The sequence below is a fragment of the Pieris rapae genome, chromosome 14 (genome assembly GCF_905147795.1).
Source record: "Pieris rapae chromosome 14, ilPieRapa1.1, whole genome shotgun sequence".
In the NCBI taxonomy this organism is placed as follows: Eukaryota; Metazoa; Arthropoda; class Insecta; order Lepidoptera; family Pieridae; genus Pieris; species Pieris rapae.
Genome location: NC_059522.1, coordinates 255,256 through 268,241, shown reverse-complemented (window position 1 = coordinate 268,241; position 12,986 = coordinate 255,256). Strand labels below are relative to the sequence as shown.

The 12,986-nt window shown below is 34.3% G+C and overlaps 1 protein-coding gene across 2 annotated transcripts; it reads right to left on the bottom strand.

Annotated features, from left to right (window-relative positions):
- Positions 1 to 1,047: 1,047 nt before the first annotated feature.
- On the bottom strand, positions 1,048 to 8,789 carry LOC110998330 (phosphorylase b kinase gamma catalytic chain, liver/testis isoform). 2 transcript variants are annotated; one of them, XM_022266905.2, is made up of 12 exons: positions 8,407 to 8,788; positions 7,910 to 8,085; positions 6,849 to 6,981; positions 5,603 to 5,754; positions 5,271 to 5,361; positions 5,129 to 5,158; positions 4,373 to 4,479; positions 4,197 to 4,294; positions 3,750 to 3,833; positions 3,415 to 3,576; positions 2,742 to 2,930; positions 1,048 to 2,183 (listed from the first exon to the last, which is right to left on the bottom strand). In XM_022266905.2, exons 1-11 carry the CDS (start codon positions 8,496 to 8,498, stop codon positions 2,796 to 2,798), a joined length of 1,260 nt encoding a protein of 419 aa, XP_022122597.1. In that variant the 5' UTR covers positions 8,499 to 8,788; the 3' UTR covers positions 1,048 to 2,183; positions 2,742 to 2,795. The 2 variants fall into 2 exon arrangements, with proteins under 2 accessions (XP_022122597.1, XP_022122605.1); XM_022266913.2 differs by lacking the exon at positions 3,750 to 3,833 and having other exon boundaries at positions 8,407 to 8,789.
- Between the last annotated feature and the right edge of the window lie 4,197 nt (positions 8,790 to 12,986).

The following is a 12,986-nucleotide window of genomic DNA, read 5'->3' as shown; positions in this document are numbered from 1 at the left end:
AATCGCTCGCTTCACCGTAAAAAAGACCCACTCTCTCGAGCATTGCGAACGCAATAGGGTCGAGATTCCCTCGCACCCGTCGGCACATTACGCCCGCGATTTTCTCACGAAACGACGCAACGTCACGTCGGACACGTAAAGACCTACCGGTTGCGTTTTAGAAAAGTTACAAGAGCAGATTCACTAACTCCGGAGCTGTGGAATCTGGGCGGTTTCTGGCAATCCTCCGTCCGGACACGGGACGGTGGCGCACTTACCGGCCTGCAGGCGCAGCTCTTGCAGCTCGATGAAGCGCGCCGCCTCCAGCAGGGTCTCGAGGCGGCTCATGTCGGACGGCGGGCCGCGCGGTTCGAGCGCGCCCGGTGTCACGCCGCGACTGGCCACGCGCGCCGCGCGCCGCTCACGTGGCCGCCGCGCTGCCACCCAATGGCGTCTCTTCGCCGCCGTCACGTGGCCGTCGCCGAGGACCAATCGCCGAGCTCGCGGCGCCCCGCGCAGGGTGCGCGATCGATGCCGCTGCAGCGATCGAATGCACTCGCCGCTGGCGGCCGACGCGAGGTGATCGCTTACGTAGCGGCAATACACGCGCGCGCCTTTCACTCGGCCGTAAATGTCTTTGTTTTCGCGATCGTAAGGCCGGCAACTAACTGTCGGTCGCTTTTTAGGATTGTTGAATTATTGAATCGCGGCCAAAATGCCGTAAATATTTCGAGCGGCACGTGCTGTGTTTACATCATAACGATACCAGAATTACTAGCAACAGATCAGCCCTAGACATGTTCATTGTTCATGGATGTCAACTTTACAGTTGCATAAATTCTTACAGGATTCTAGTAAGAATTGTATTTATATGAAAAGAACAATGTTTTTACTTTAATATTAAAGAGTAAAAAGACTCACTGGAAAAGCATTCCACTAATGAAACCGCCATGAAAAGTTGTAGTTTCTTTATCTTAGGAACTTGTTGAAAATTGAGTTAAACCACTGGAATGAGTAGAAGACTCGCGAACACGTACACGTAAAAGTAAACACAATGAAACAAACATATACACATATAATTTATTCAGTAAAAACGTAGATAATATTTTAAATACTACAAATGGTACGAAAATGGAGAGCTTTGAGAAAATAAACATCATCTAAATAGTATTGCTTCTCATCACATTCTTTCATAAAGATCACCTCTATTATTAAGCGTACTTCTAGATGTATAAATTGGGAGCGGGTAAGAGTAATTAATTATGGTGAATTATTTTAATTAACAAAGAACTACTAAAATATGGTTTAAAAACATAAGATTCATAAAACAACAAATGTTCACTAACATAATTTAAAATTAGCTAAGAATTTTGGCTAACATAGCCACATACACTTATTCTAATTCAAAATTAAAATATTTATTTATAAAAGAAATGTAGACTTCTAGTTAATTATCTTTTAGTATATATATATATATATATATATATATATATCTTCATTTTAATTCAATACAGAGATGATACAATTTTAAAGTCAACATTTTTCATATGTCTTTCTATATAATATGTATACATTTATATACACATGATCATATTATATGGTAATTATTGTTTGAGTATTAACTTAAATAACGATACATAGATACAGATACTCTATATTATTTTTTTACCACGACATTTGAAATTCATTCTGAATTATCAAACTGTTAATATACACATAAATACAGAATTAAACGAATAAAATCGCAATTAAAACATAATTTTAAAATACTTATGTATATATATTTATGAGGAAAATTTAATAAAAGTAGAAGCGCAAATATAATCCTTAAGTGAACTATTTGATTCTTATAGGGACAATAATTAAACATTCTACTTAAAAACTGATCACAAATATGGGTTTATTGCCAACGTTACAAGCTAACTACTTTCGAGTCTATTTTGACATCTACGTCAGAATAAATAGATCCAGAATGTCAGCCCACTGAGTATTAACGCGGCCCGCGTTAACTGAGAATAGGAATGTCAATGTGTTAACTGTCAAAACCAAAATGACTAATTGGCCTTCTAGCTTCTGCATCTATACATTCTGTAATCGTAGTATGACAATCATACGCACTACAACCGACTTACATCACACGCACACATTTCGAACTCGTACGAACGACATCTTCTAACCCCTGTCGCCCTGGTACCTCGACTCCTCTAAAACAAAAAGGATCCATTTACTTTCCAGATAAAAGTTATGTTTGTTTGCTGTTAGGGAAAAACTATCGAGAGCTCGGTAGGTACTTCTGGAATCTTTTGCAAGTCTTTCATAACATCTTATGTATTTCACCAGGTATGAAGAAGTAGCGAGAAGGTTAACATCACGTACGTCACGATAGCTTAAGGTGTTTTAAATTGACTTAGGACCTTTCAATTATTATTAAATTTAAGTTAATAATTATTTTTTTTAATGATTAAATACCTATCCATTTGATATAGATAAGCCAAAATATTAACAAAGGGGGACCCCCTTTGAGGAAACTTGGGATTATGTTCATAACACACACAACTCGACTAATACAAACTCACTCACTCCTTACAAAAAAAATAAATGCTTATTAATTTATTTTTAATTCGCAAATAAAAAAAATATTTTACATTTAACTATAATGACTTCGACAAATGAAAAAAAAATATAATGGATTCTTAAAAACAAAAGAACACGAAAAATTTTACACGCGCGCTTAATTAGCGTTATGTCACTATTAATCTCACCGTTTGCACCAGGGTAGCAGAGACATCGAGAGGTTCGTCCGGCGCGCGGCGTGACTATCGGCTGAGGTTGCTTACGTACAAGCTCTTTAATTCTGTCTTGGGCGTGTTCTCGAAGAGCGCTGCTCGATTTTGGCCCTCGCCTTTTTTAACCCAGTGCCCGTACACGCGGAACGCACAACCGTCTATCACCTAGATATACATTAGCATTATTAAACAAGCTGAAATATCACTCGGCTATTATATTAATTTATTATGATTGCTTTTTAATATTTAGATATTTCTTTACAATGCATTCATATTGGTAAAGTAATTATTAGCAATCTAACCAAATTGTTATTAAACAAATATCTTCAGATAAAGAATGTACCGATTCCTTAAAGGCTGGCAATACACTTGCAACTCTTTGATGGTATATCTTAACATCTGATGAATTTGATCTGCCCGTTTGCTGCGGCATAAAAAACCCTTATAATGCTGTCGCACTGACACCAGCTCCCAGTGACACGACATAATTACTTGACATCGAGATCTTCAACCTGTATTTGAACCTGAAGAGCAAAGCTCTGCAAAATAGTGGAGCCCAAAGGCAGACTTTTTGTAAGAAAATATTTGACAGAATACGTTCATCGCTCTCCGGCCGACACCAGGTCACGTCGGGTCCAACTCTACTGACCTTGCGGAGCATCCTGAGCGTGTAGGGGTCCGCGAGGGCCTCGTGCAGCGGGATGGCTCTGGCGGAGGTGTGGGGCAGGCGCCGGAGTCTCACCGCGGCGCGGACCGTCACCAAAGCTAGCCGGAGACGCGCGCGGGCGTCGAACCCGCTCGACTTTATCGCCTGCCGTGTGCACGCTTCGATTAACGTTTGCGATCAACCTCTCGCCCGAACTTTTATCGTTTATTTTCATATAAATAGATAGAAAACTTGTAAAGAGCAATAAAAAAAGTACTAAGCGGACATGTCGTGCAATCTAGTCTACGGCACGGGTGAAGCAAAGCGAGCGGCATTACCATAGCGATCTGGTCGATGCGCGACATCCGCCTGCCGGCGGTGGAGAACGACTTCTTCAGCGGCGTGACGTCCTGGTCCCACAACTGCCGACAGACACACTCGCGACATGCTTGCGATGTCGGTACGCAGTCTCGCGTGTCGGCCGAGTTCGAATGTCACTTCGAGGACTCTCAATGCTCCGACCGACACGCGACACGCGACGTACGGGTTTTATGAAAAAGAATAGCTGGTTAACTCGTAAAGGTGAACGGGCACTGACATACGTTGTATCGATGTATGTACCTTGTACGTATACGTGAAAAGAAATAATATAGCCATGCTAAAAAATCGTAGATAAAATACTTTGTACTATCTAAGAGAAAGTAAATTTTAAAATTACACGTGACGCTCAGTCGAACTGATCGAATAAAAAAAGCGGGAAAAGTATTGAATACAGGAGACGGTACCTTCGTGTGGAAGAACTGATGCTCCAGCGCGTCGTTTATGTCGATCCTGTCTCCGGGCTCCACCACCAGAAACCGCCTTATGAGATCCTTGGGGTCCTCTGGAATTCGCACCCTCTTCCATCAATTATCATAATCATTCAACAATACATTCTAGTTAGTTAATCGTTTGAACTGACCGGATATGTCGAGCCACTCGGGGCTGGTGAAGGAGTATCGGCCTTCCATGATGTTTCGGAGCATGACCATCTGCTTGCGGTGCCAGAACGGCGGACAACCCACCAGCCTGGGGCGTACACATTATACATATTAAGATGACTTATTAGGCGCATTCGATCGGGCTAAAGATTATGTTGGTTGTAAAAAAGTTTATAAATTAATATTAGAAAAAAAATATAACTGACAATCCCTTCTTTTTATCCTGACTCAACGCTACAGTATCACGCGATTGTTAAGGCAACGAAATCGCAAAAGGCTGATCACCTCTATTGTACATGGGAAAAGGGACAGACAGACATTTTGGAATGTCTGTCTGTCCCTTTTTCCAATTACGAGTCCCGCTGTCCCCGAAAAGAACTGTGGGACGCCAAATTGTTCGAGCAGTAAATAGAAAATACGTGCCAAGAGTTTAATTCTATTTTGAAATAGTCACCAGCTACGAATTACTGAAACAAATTTGTTCTTCTGATGTAACTATAACTAAACATTTTGGGTACCTTTATTTTGTGACTCGTAACTTTTAGCCAACTAACTTTTTTCCAAAGAATAACTTCAAAAAATTGTTTTTTTTATTCATTGACTTATTATTTAACCAAAATAAACCAATGTCCCGTTTTGAGTCAAAGATTAATGGCTACTCATGCTCCATTTACGAGACAAAAAGAATTCGAGAAAGACGATATGTTCAAATAATAAAAAATCTGATAAAAACTTACAATGTGAACATAATGACGCCGCACGCCCATCTGAAATACAAGGTTTTTCATAAAATAGACAAGCGCTCTTGTGTGAATAGGATGCATTTATGCCTTGAATATATGATATTTGTGAATGATGAAATAACTAAAATAAACTAACGTGTCAACTTCCTTGCCGTAACCCGGCGCGTCCTCAAACATGTTCGCCTTCAGCGTCTCCGGGGCCAGGTAGCCCGGGGTGCCGCACAACTCTGCAATGATTCAACATCATGCAGTGATTTCGATTCGGAGAGAATACATAACAGTAAATTGTTTTCGGTTAATTTATTTAATTTATTAATCATTACGATAATTGTTTACTCATTAAAATGCAAAACTCGAAAGAATTACTCGAGTGGACTATCAATTAAATTGTTTATATTACGTAATCATTGAAATTGATAACGATTTAATATTTATACGGTAATGGGTAGTGAAATGGGAAAAACTTACCAAACAGCTTTTCCCCATTCTTAAGGACCTTTGCAAACCCGAAATCGGTTATCTTCACGTTGAGCTGGTCGTCCAGCAGAATGTTCTCCGGCTTCAGGTCACGGTGGACGATGTTCTTGCTGTGAATGTATCGCACTCCCTCCAATACTTGTCTGAAATTTTAATGTTCTTTTATAGATATTGCCCGTGGACGCTAAATCTGTTGCGTTAAACTGTATACTTACTTGGCCACATAATTAAATAATTAACTTGTTTTGTGTGTAACATTGAGATTAACACATTGTTACTAAATTTTTCTCACTATATAACACGTTTTGCAAGGATGAAACGTCGCAAATACACAATACAAGTACACCTTACCTACCAACCGACGAACAACTTTGCAAAAGCCACAATGAGATTTTCAGCTTTTAAGTACTAGGAGTACATAAGTTGTAAAGACTCGTGGGAGATTGGAGAGTGACCAACGCAAGGAACTTATCTAAATTTGTTTATAGTGTTACAATGCTGACGTAAACTGTCGAGGGTATGCGCAAAACGTGTCTAAATGTGACTTTATAGAGATAACGATTCTTTATTATTTGTAGTGCTATCAAACTAACTCGACTTTGCATCGTAAGATTATAATAAATTTAAACATTTGTTTTAATAATTAATCAAATACCTAATTGAAGTATCTACTTAATTCAAATCAAACATTTACATTTTACAAGTTTGACTTGCAATGTTTCTCTTTTACAATATATCTGAGGTATCATAATTATATACTTGGGTAAAATGTGTTACCTATGTAAGCACAGCTGCAGATGAAAGAATAGTAGATTGTTGATTAAGGTTTTCACATCAACTTCATTTTCCTTACGAATCTATCTACACTTGTTTTATTATAAGTGGCAAATGGCTCATACAGAGTTGTTACTAGTAGCCCCCCACTAGGTGAACATTGATATGTTAGATTGTTAAACAAACATCTATAATAATGTTATATGTATAGTACAGATTTTATTTATCTGAGGAAACTAACTCTAACTACTAACTTGTTAGTGATCTATACAGAAAAATATAATCTCAGGTCACATTGTTTGTGATCACACTCTATGGAAAAATGGAATAATTAATTTTTATGTATATTTTAAAGGCATAGAAATATATTGTAAAGTTTATCAGAAACTGCTATATGCTAAGGTAAGCTCAGCATTATTATAATAACTTATTATTTCATTTTAGATTCTTTATTTGTACCAACCTCATTATATATCTTGTTTTCTTCTCAGACAGAGTAACCACTGAAGTTAGGTAGTCAAACAGCTCACCATTTTTGCACAATTCAAACACAAGGAAAATAAAAGTTTCTGATTCAAATACATCTTGCAGTTCAACTGAAATCAATTTTCTTATATGAATTATCAAAATTATACACAGTGTTATGCGTGTTTTATTATATTATATTTATATTATTGCAAATAAGATTTCTTTGTATACTACTTTCTAATTTTCTGACAGGGAAATAAAATAACTGCAAACAGGTTGGCTATAAAATAAACCACCTTTATGAACCTATGAACAACTAACTATATAGCTAAACAAAAACTATAAAGCTGCTCTTGATTTTGTAACCTAGAATACAAATTAAATCATAGGAACAAAGTAGAAAATCAACAATGGTTATAAATAGATCATGTTAATAGATTGTATAAAACATTTATCTAAACAAACATGACTATTATTAATAACCTAATTATATACAATGACGTTAAACCAATTTGAATCAATCAAACAAGGCCACAGAGGAACCATATCACTTGTGTATTTTCCTATATATATAAAGTTTCCTGATTAAACAGTTTCGAACAAAAAGTTCTTAACTTTTAAATTTCTATTATTTTATTGTTCATTTGTAATGAGGGTTCTATTAAAGCATCATATGTTTTGTATTTTCCTATTATATGCAGAAGTGTTTTGGGTAAAAATATATTTAAATATATAAATAAAATTATAATATTAATAATTGTTATACATAATATATCTATTTAAATAATTAAAGTGTTTAATAGAATGTATAAATATTTTAAGGCATAAACATAGTATAAGCATAGAATTACTACATCCAGTGTTATATAGAATAATATCAACATTTTTAATACCCATAATTGCAAAAAGAACTGAGGCAAATTTATAGTTATTATCAAATATTGAGTAAATAATTAAAGCATCTAGAAAGTACTTGGATTAAAATCTAGGAAATATAGAACAGCTCAATGTTTATATTGTTTGAAACTATTTATCATCTAATTACAACTCACTCACTAATATAAGGATGTCCGGCAACAACCCTTAGTATGTTAATCTCTTGCCTAGTGGCGTCCCTCATTGTTTGAGTGTCTACACCATCTTGGGACTCTTGACTGAGATCTATGATCTTAGCAGCAAACTCATGGCCAGTCTCTTTTTCTATGCATCTCCTCACGGTTGAGCTGATGCCTCTATAAGTAAAACCTTTTAGTGTACATTATTCCATTTTTTAAAACACATTACAGTAGCATTATGTTCTATTAAAAGTTTTTAATTAATAAGGTTTAAATGTATTTTTAACATAAAATTATACAGGAATATATATATGTAATGTAACTTAGGTAAATTGCATCAAGGTCAAAATTAAGACTGACAGGCAAATCTAGGATGTGTTCTATTTTAAAAGCAGGTATGCATGTCTTTAAAAATTGGCAACAACACTCATTCCTCAAATCGTGTCACAAACTCAAGATACTATTAATAACAAAGATTACTAGTTAGGCGAGACGTACCGTCCTATTATTTCCTTCGGTTCATATTTAGCGTAGAATTCTTTCGCCGCATCTTTATCTGGTAAATTATCGTCATCTTCTTCTTTGGCCATATTCACGATTGGGTCAGTAATAGCTTCCACGCAATAAACTACTAATTGATTTTTACAAATATTTTTTTATTATTATTCAACACATTTACTAAGAAGTGATTATTATAGGGAATTCTGATTTCTTAAATATATTCTCAAAGCACCCAGCCTATATTAAACAAACAACTCAGAAAACACACGGATTATGATGGTTTCAGTTATTTAAAGTTTTGAAATAATAGCAAATGACAAAAATTAACAATTTTAAAAGTAGAGTTTTAATGAGATGATACTAGAATTGAAAGAAATCAAAAAATTTGAATTTAATCTATATTAAATTGAAGTGTATACTATATGTCATTTCTGAGTTGACAAGATAGTACTTACCACAGACTCTAAAAACCATATTCTTTAGTTTGTTTGTGCCTCCTTTGGTTTGAAATTACAATAATTTATATATTATATAGAACAAAGGTTGCTAAGCATTCTGCCCAGTATATATTATTCCTCTTTTTTACGGCAAATATAAATATATACCAATCAATTATTATGTACCAACTTGATAATTAATTTAACATAATGTATAAAGAAGTTTGACATTAGCTCTTTAAGAAACTATAAAATGAAATGTTATGTTCTTTAAAGATATTATGCCTCATTACATTTATTGTTAGTATGAATTGACGGAAGTAGAGCAATAATATTATTTTATAAAAGTATCTTTAATGTGTATTGAAACGATTACGTTTGAAAAGTCAAAACCATAGAGTCCATTCCGATACACTGAAAGCTCTGAAAACGTCTTTTCCTGTCAACAGCTGATTTTGTCTATGGTACAATGACATTTCATATGGCATCTCCTTTACTCCTATTATATTTTACCATGTTCTATTTCATCTACAATTTGAGCTGTTTTCTCTTGTTCGGTGTTCCGTCCAATGGTTATACTTTTGTAGATTAATTGATAAGAAAATTAAATGTAGAAACATCATAGTGGCTAATTTCTTTAGAATTAAATAAGTTTCTTGAATATAATTGTTTATTGTTGCTGGTGGCCGTTTTTTTAACGGGTGAGTGTTATTGCGCATTTATTTTTTCCTTATTGAGTAATGACAATCTTGTGCCTCAACTGAACAACTAAACATCTTAGGCAACCTTGAACCAACTCACTAATATACTATCAGAAACATTAAACACAATATACAAAACATGTTATTTCTTTAGATAATAATGCTGCAAATATTATTATCCGAAATATATTCTAACACTTGCTTCAAGAGTTGCGAAAAATTCATGCCAAGTTTTATATTGCCCTACAATTATAATTACCTTTGTTCAATTAAATTGCCAAATCTAGTTGCATTATCATCGTCCTGGATCATGCATAAAATATAGAAGATTTTTTTGCTAGTATTTTATTAATAATATATTTTCGTTCTTTTTGACACATGTTAAAATTTTTTCTGGCTTACCTTCAATTTTTAATTTTGTAACTTAAGGATTGACCTACAAATTTATTCAATCAATATTAATTTTTAAGACTCTTTAAAAATGTTGTCTCTTATTATTCCAATTAGAAGTGACCATTATTGTTTTAATTGTTAATATTATACTGTACCCAGTTTAAAGAAATATTTTTATTTTATTTACAGTTACTATCTATATCCTAATTTTTATTTTATGTGATTTTATTTTATTTATATGATGAACTTGATGTCAAAATATTACACATTAATGCAACTGTTCTTACATTTCAATAATGTATATATTGTAAATTCTCGTCGAATGTCTTTTCAGTTTAAACAATATTAGATGTTTTGTATTTAAGTTAGACATATTGCCCACAGGCTTAACTATGTTGTTAGTTGATACTTATACTATAAAAATTCCTTTGTGAGGTAAGATTAACATCTGATAATTAAAGCTGTTAGAAAAGAACACATAATAGGACTATTGATTAATATAAATACATAATTTTGTATCCTTTTACAACTTTTTAGTAGAATAATTTTAATGAGTAATTTTTAAATAGTATTTTTCCACATAAAGGAAGCAATCGAAGTTTGAATATGTATAGTCATTACTAAAAAAAATATTATAATTAATAAACTTAAATTGTATTAAATTTTGGTTTATTTAAGATAGTGTATCTTTTGAAAAGATTTACTACTAAGGTAGATATGTATGAGAAAAATTACTTGACATTATGTGTGAATAAGAAGGTAGGAATGAGTTAACTCTAACCCTTCAGTCAAATAATTACTTACATCATTGCTCTTAACTAAATAAATGTTACCTATATTGTAGGTAGTGTAACGAATTCTCACAATCGATCCTCGTCGTACAATACAAACGCCTGCTTTGTTACAACATTAATTATAATATGTACTTCCAGCACTTATGATTCCCAAGCAACCTTACAGCTTACACACTAACGACCGTCCTCGTCAAGCGGACCGGCCCGAATGCTCCCGCTTATTTTTGATCGTCTCAAGACGACTCGTCATTTTGTTCGTGAATGTTGGTGTCGAATCAATTAACTTACTTACATCGAGTAAAACATATTTAACAAATACAATCATCAAATAATCTATATTCTAAATTATAAATAATAATTTTAAGCATAATAAAATTGTAAAATAATAACATATCATAAATTCGTTAAATCGTGAATCAAGTACAATCATCAAATAAAGTAACTTGTAAATTGAATATAACTATTAATATAAATAAACGTAATTTAAATAATAAATTTGTAAAATAATAATAAGTTATCCTAAATTCATTACATTCGGCCGTCCGACTACGTGCGATCTCCTGACGCACGGTATATAATCATGGGAAGGTTTTATAAATTCAAATAAGTACACTATCAAAATATTTTAGTTTCATGTGAACTAATTGTAACCTATCTATACATTTGGTTTTTATCATAAATTCATTACATTTACATCATTATTTACAATCATTACATTCGGCTATTATTTGGATTCAGATTGATTGTGTGATAGTTTATTTGTCACTTTTGTTACTTTCGCTATCAGACGTACTACTGCTGCTAGCTACTGCATCTAAATTATCATTATGTTCGGACACATTTATATTGATCCACGGGCAAATCCTGTCTACCGCAACCACACTATCGAATTTATTTTTGCGTTTACTAAAGCCAGGTATTTCGACAATTTTATACCTATCATTGCCCAAAATTTTTGCTATTTTGAAGGGGCCTATAAATTTTGACATTAACTTAGTACTATTACCTTTATTACTAAAATTAGTTCTAGTTATTTTAATTAAATCCCCTACTTTATAAGTCGGGGCAGGAACTCTGTTTTGATCGTAGTTATGTTTTTGTTTAATTTGACTAGACTCAATATTTGTACGAACTTCTTGCCTCACTTCTGTAAGGTTTGAATTAGGCTCGTTATTTATATCTAACATATTACTTAGGCTATCTTTCAATCTGGTTCCAAATAATGCTTCCGTAGCTGTCTTTTGAGTGGTGGAGTTTGTTGCATTATTAATTCCCCACTGAATTTTTCCTACACACATGTCCCAGTTCCGTTCGTCCTCACCGTCAGAATACTTTGCAAGTGAATTTAATATCGTTTGGTTATATCTTTCGGCTTGGCCGTTGGCTCTGGGACACGCAACAGCATTCAAAACATGTTTAATACCATGGGTATCACAAAAATATTTAAAAGCTGCTGAAGTAAAAGAGGTACCTCGATCTGATATAATTCGGGATGGTAAACCGAAGTCATAAAAAATATTTTGTAATACTTTAACAGTTGTTTTAGTCTTTGTATCCTTAACAGCTCTTACAAACAAATACTTGGTAAATCCATCCACTATGGTGAGAATGTAAACATTGCCGTTCTTGCTTTTGACAAATGGACCCAAGTGGTCAATGTGAATGGTGTGGAACGGGATGTTAACCTTCTCTATCGGATACAACTGACCCTTCTTATGTCGAGACGTATTATCCTTATTATAAGCACACTTAATACAAGACTTAACATACTTTTTTACAAATCTACGTAACTTAGGAAACCAGAAAACAGATTGAATTTTCTCGGTAGTCTTTGATATTCCTAGATGGCCTGCGTCATCGTGGTTAGATTTACATATTTGCCATCGAGCACTGCGAGGAATTACTAAACAGAGCTTATCATCAACTCTCCTATATACTCTACTGTTCTTAATTAAATAGTTTCTCTTAATATCTTTAGCTTCCTCATCACACTCAGGCTTAAGAATTTTATATATTCGGGATATCTCAGGATCTGACATTTGTAAAGTCAAGAGCCAGTTATCAGTGTCGATACTGTAGACTGTAACTGCAGAATTATCGATAACCTCGGGTTTTAATTTTGTGTTACGGCTCAGTGCGTCCACATGAGTCATGCGGATGCCTGGCCGGTATTCTATACTAAAATTGAACTCACTTATTAAAAGCCACCACCTAGCTATTCGGGGTATTAAATCGCGTTTCGTTAATGTGGT

Bases quoted from the DNA above. Each gene is read 5' to 3' on its own strand.
- LOC110998330 (XM_022266905.2), bottom strand. From the start codon at position 8,498: ATGGCCAAAGAAGAAGATGACGATAATTTACCAGATAAAGATGCGGCG. The intron at 8,086-8,406 runs GTACGTCTCGCC...TTTTACTTATAG, and splicing joins CCGAAGGAAATAATAGGACG to AGGCATCAGCTCAACCGTGA. The intron at 3,834-4,196 runs GTACCGTCTCCT...GTCTGTCGGCAG, and splicing joins ATCAGTTCTTCCACACGAAG to TTGTGGGACCAGGACGTCAC.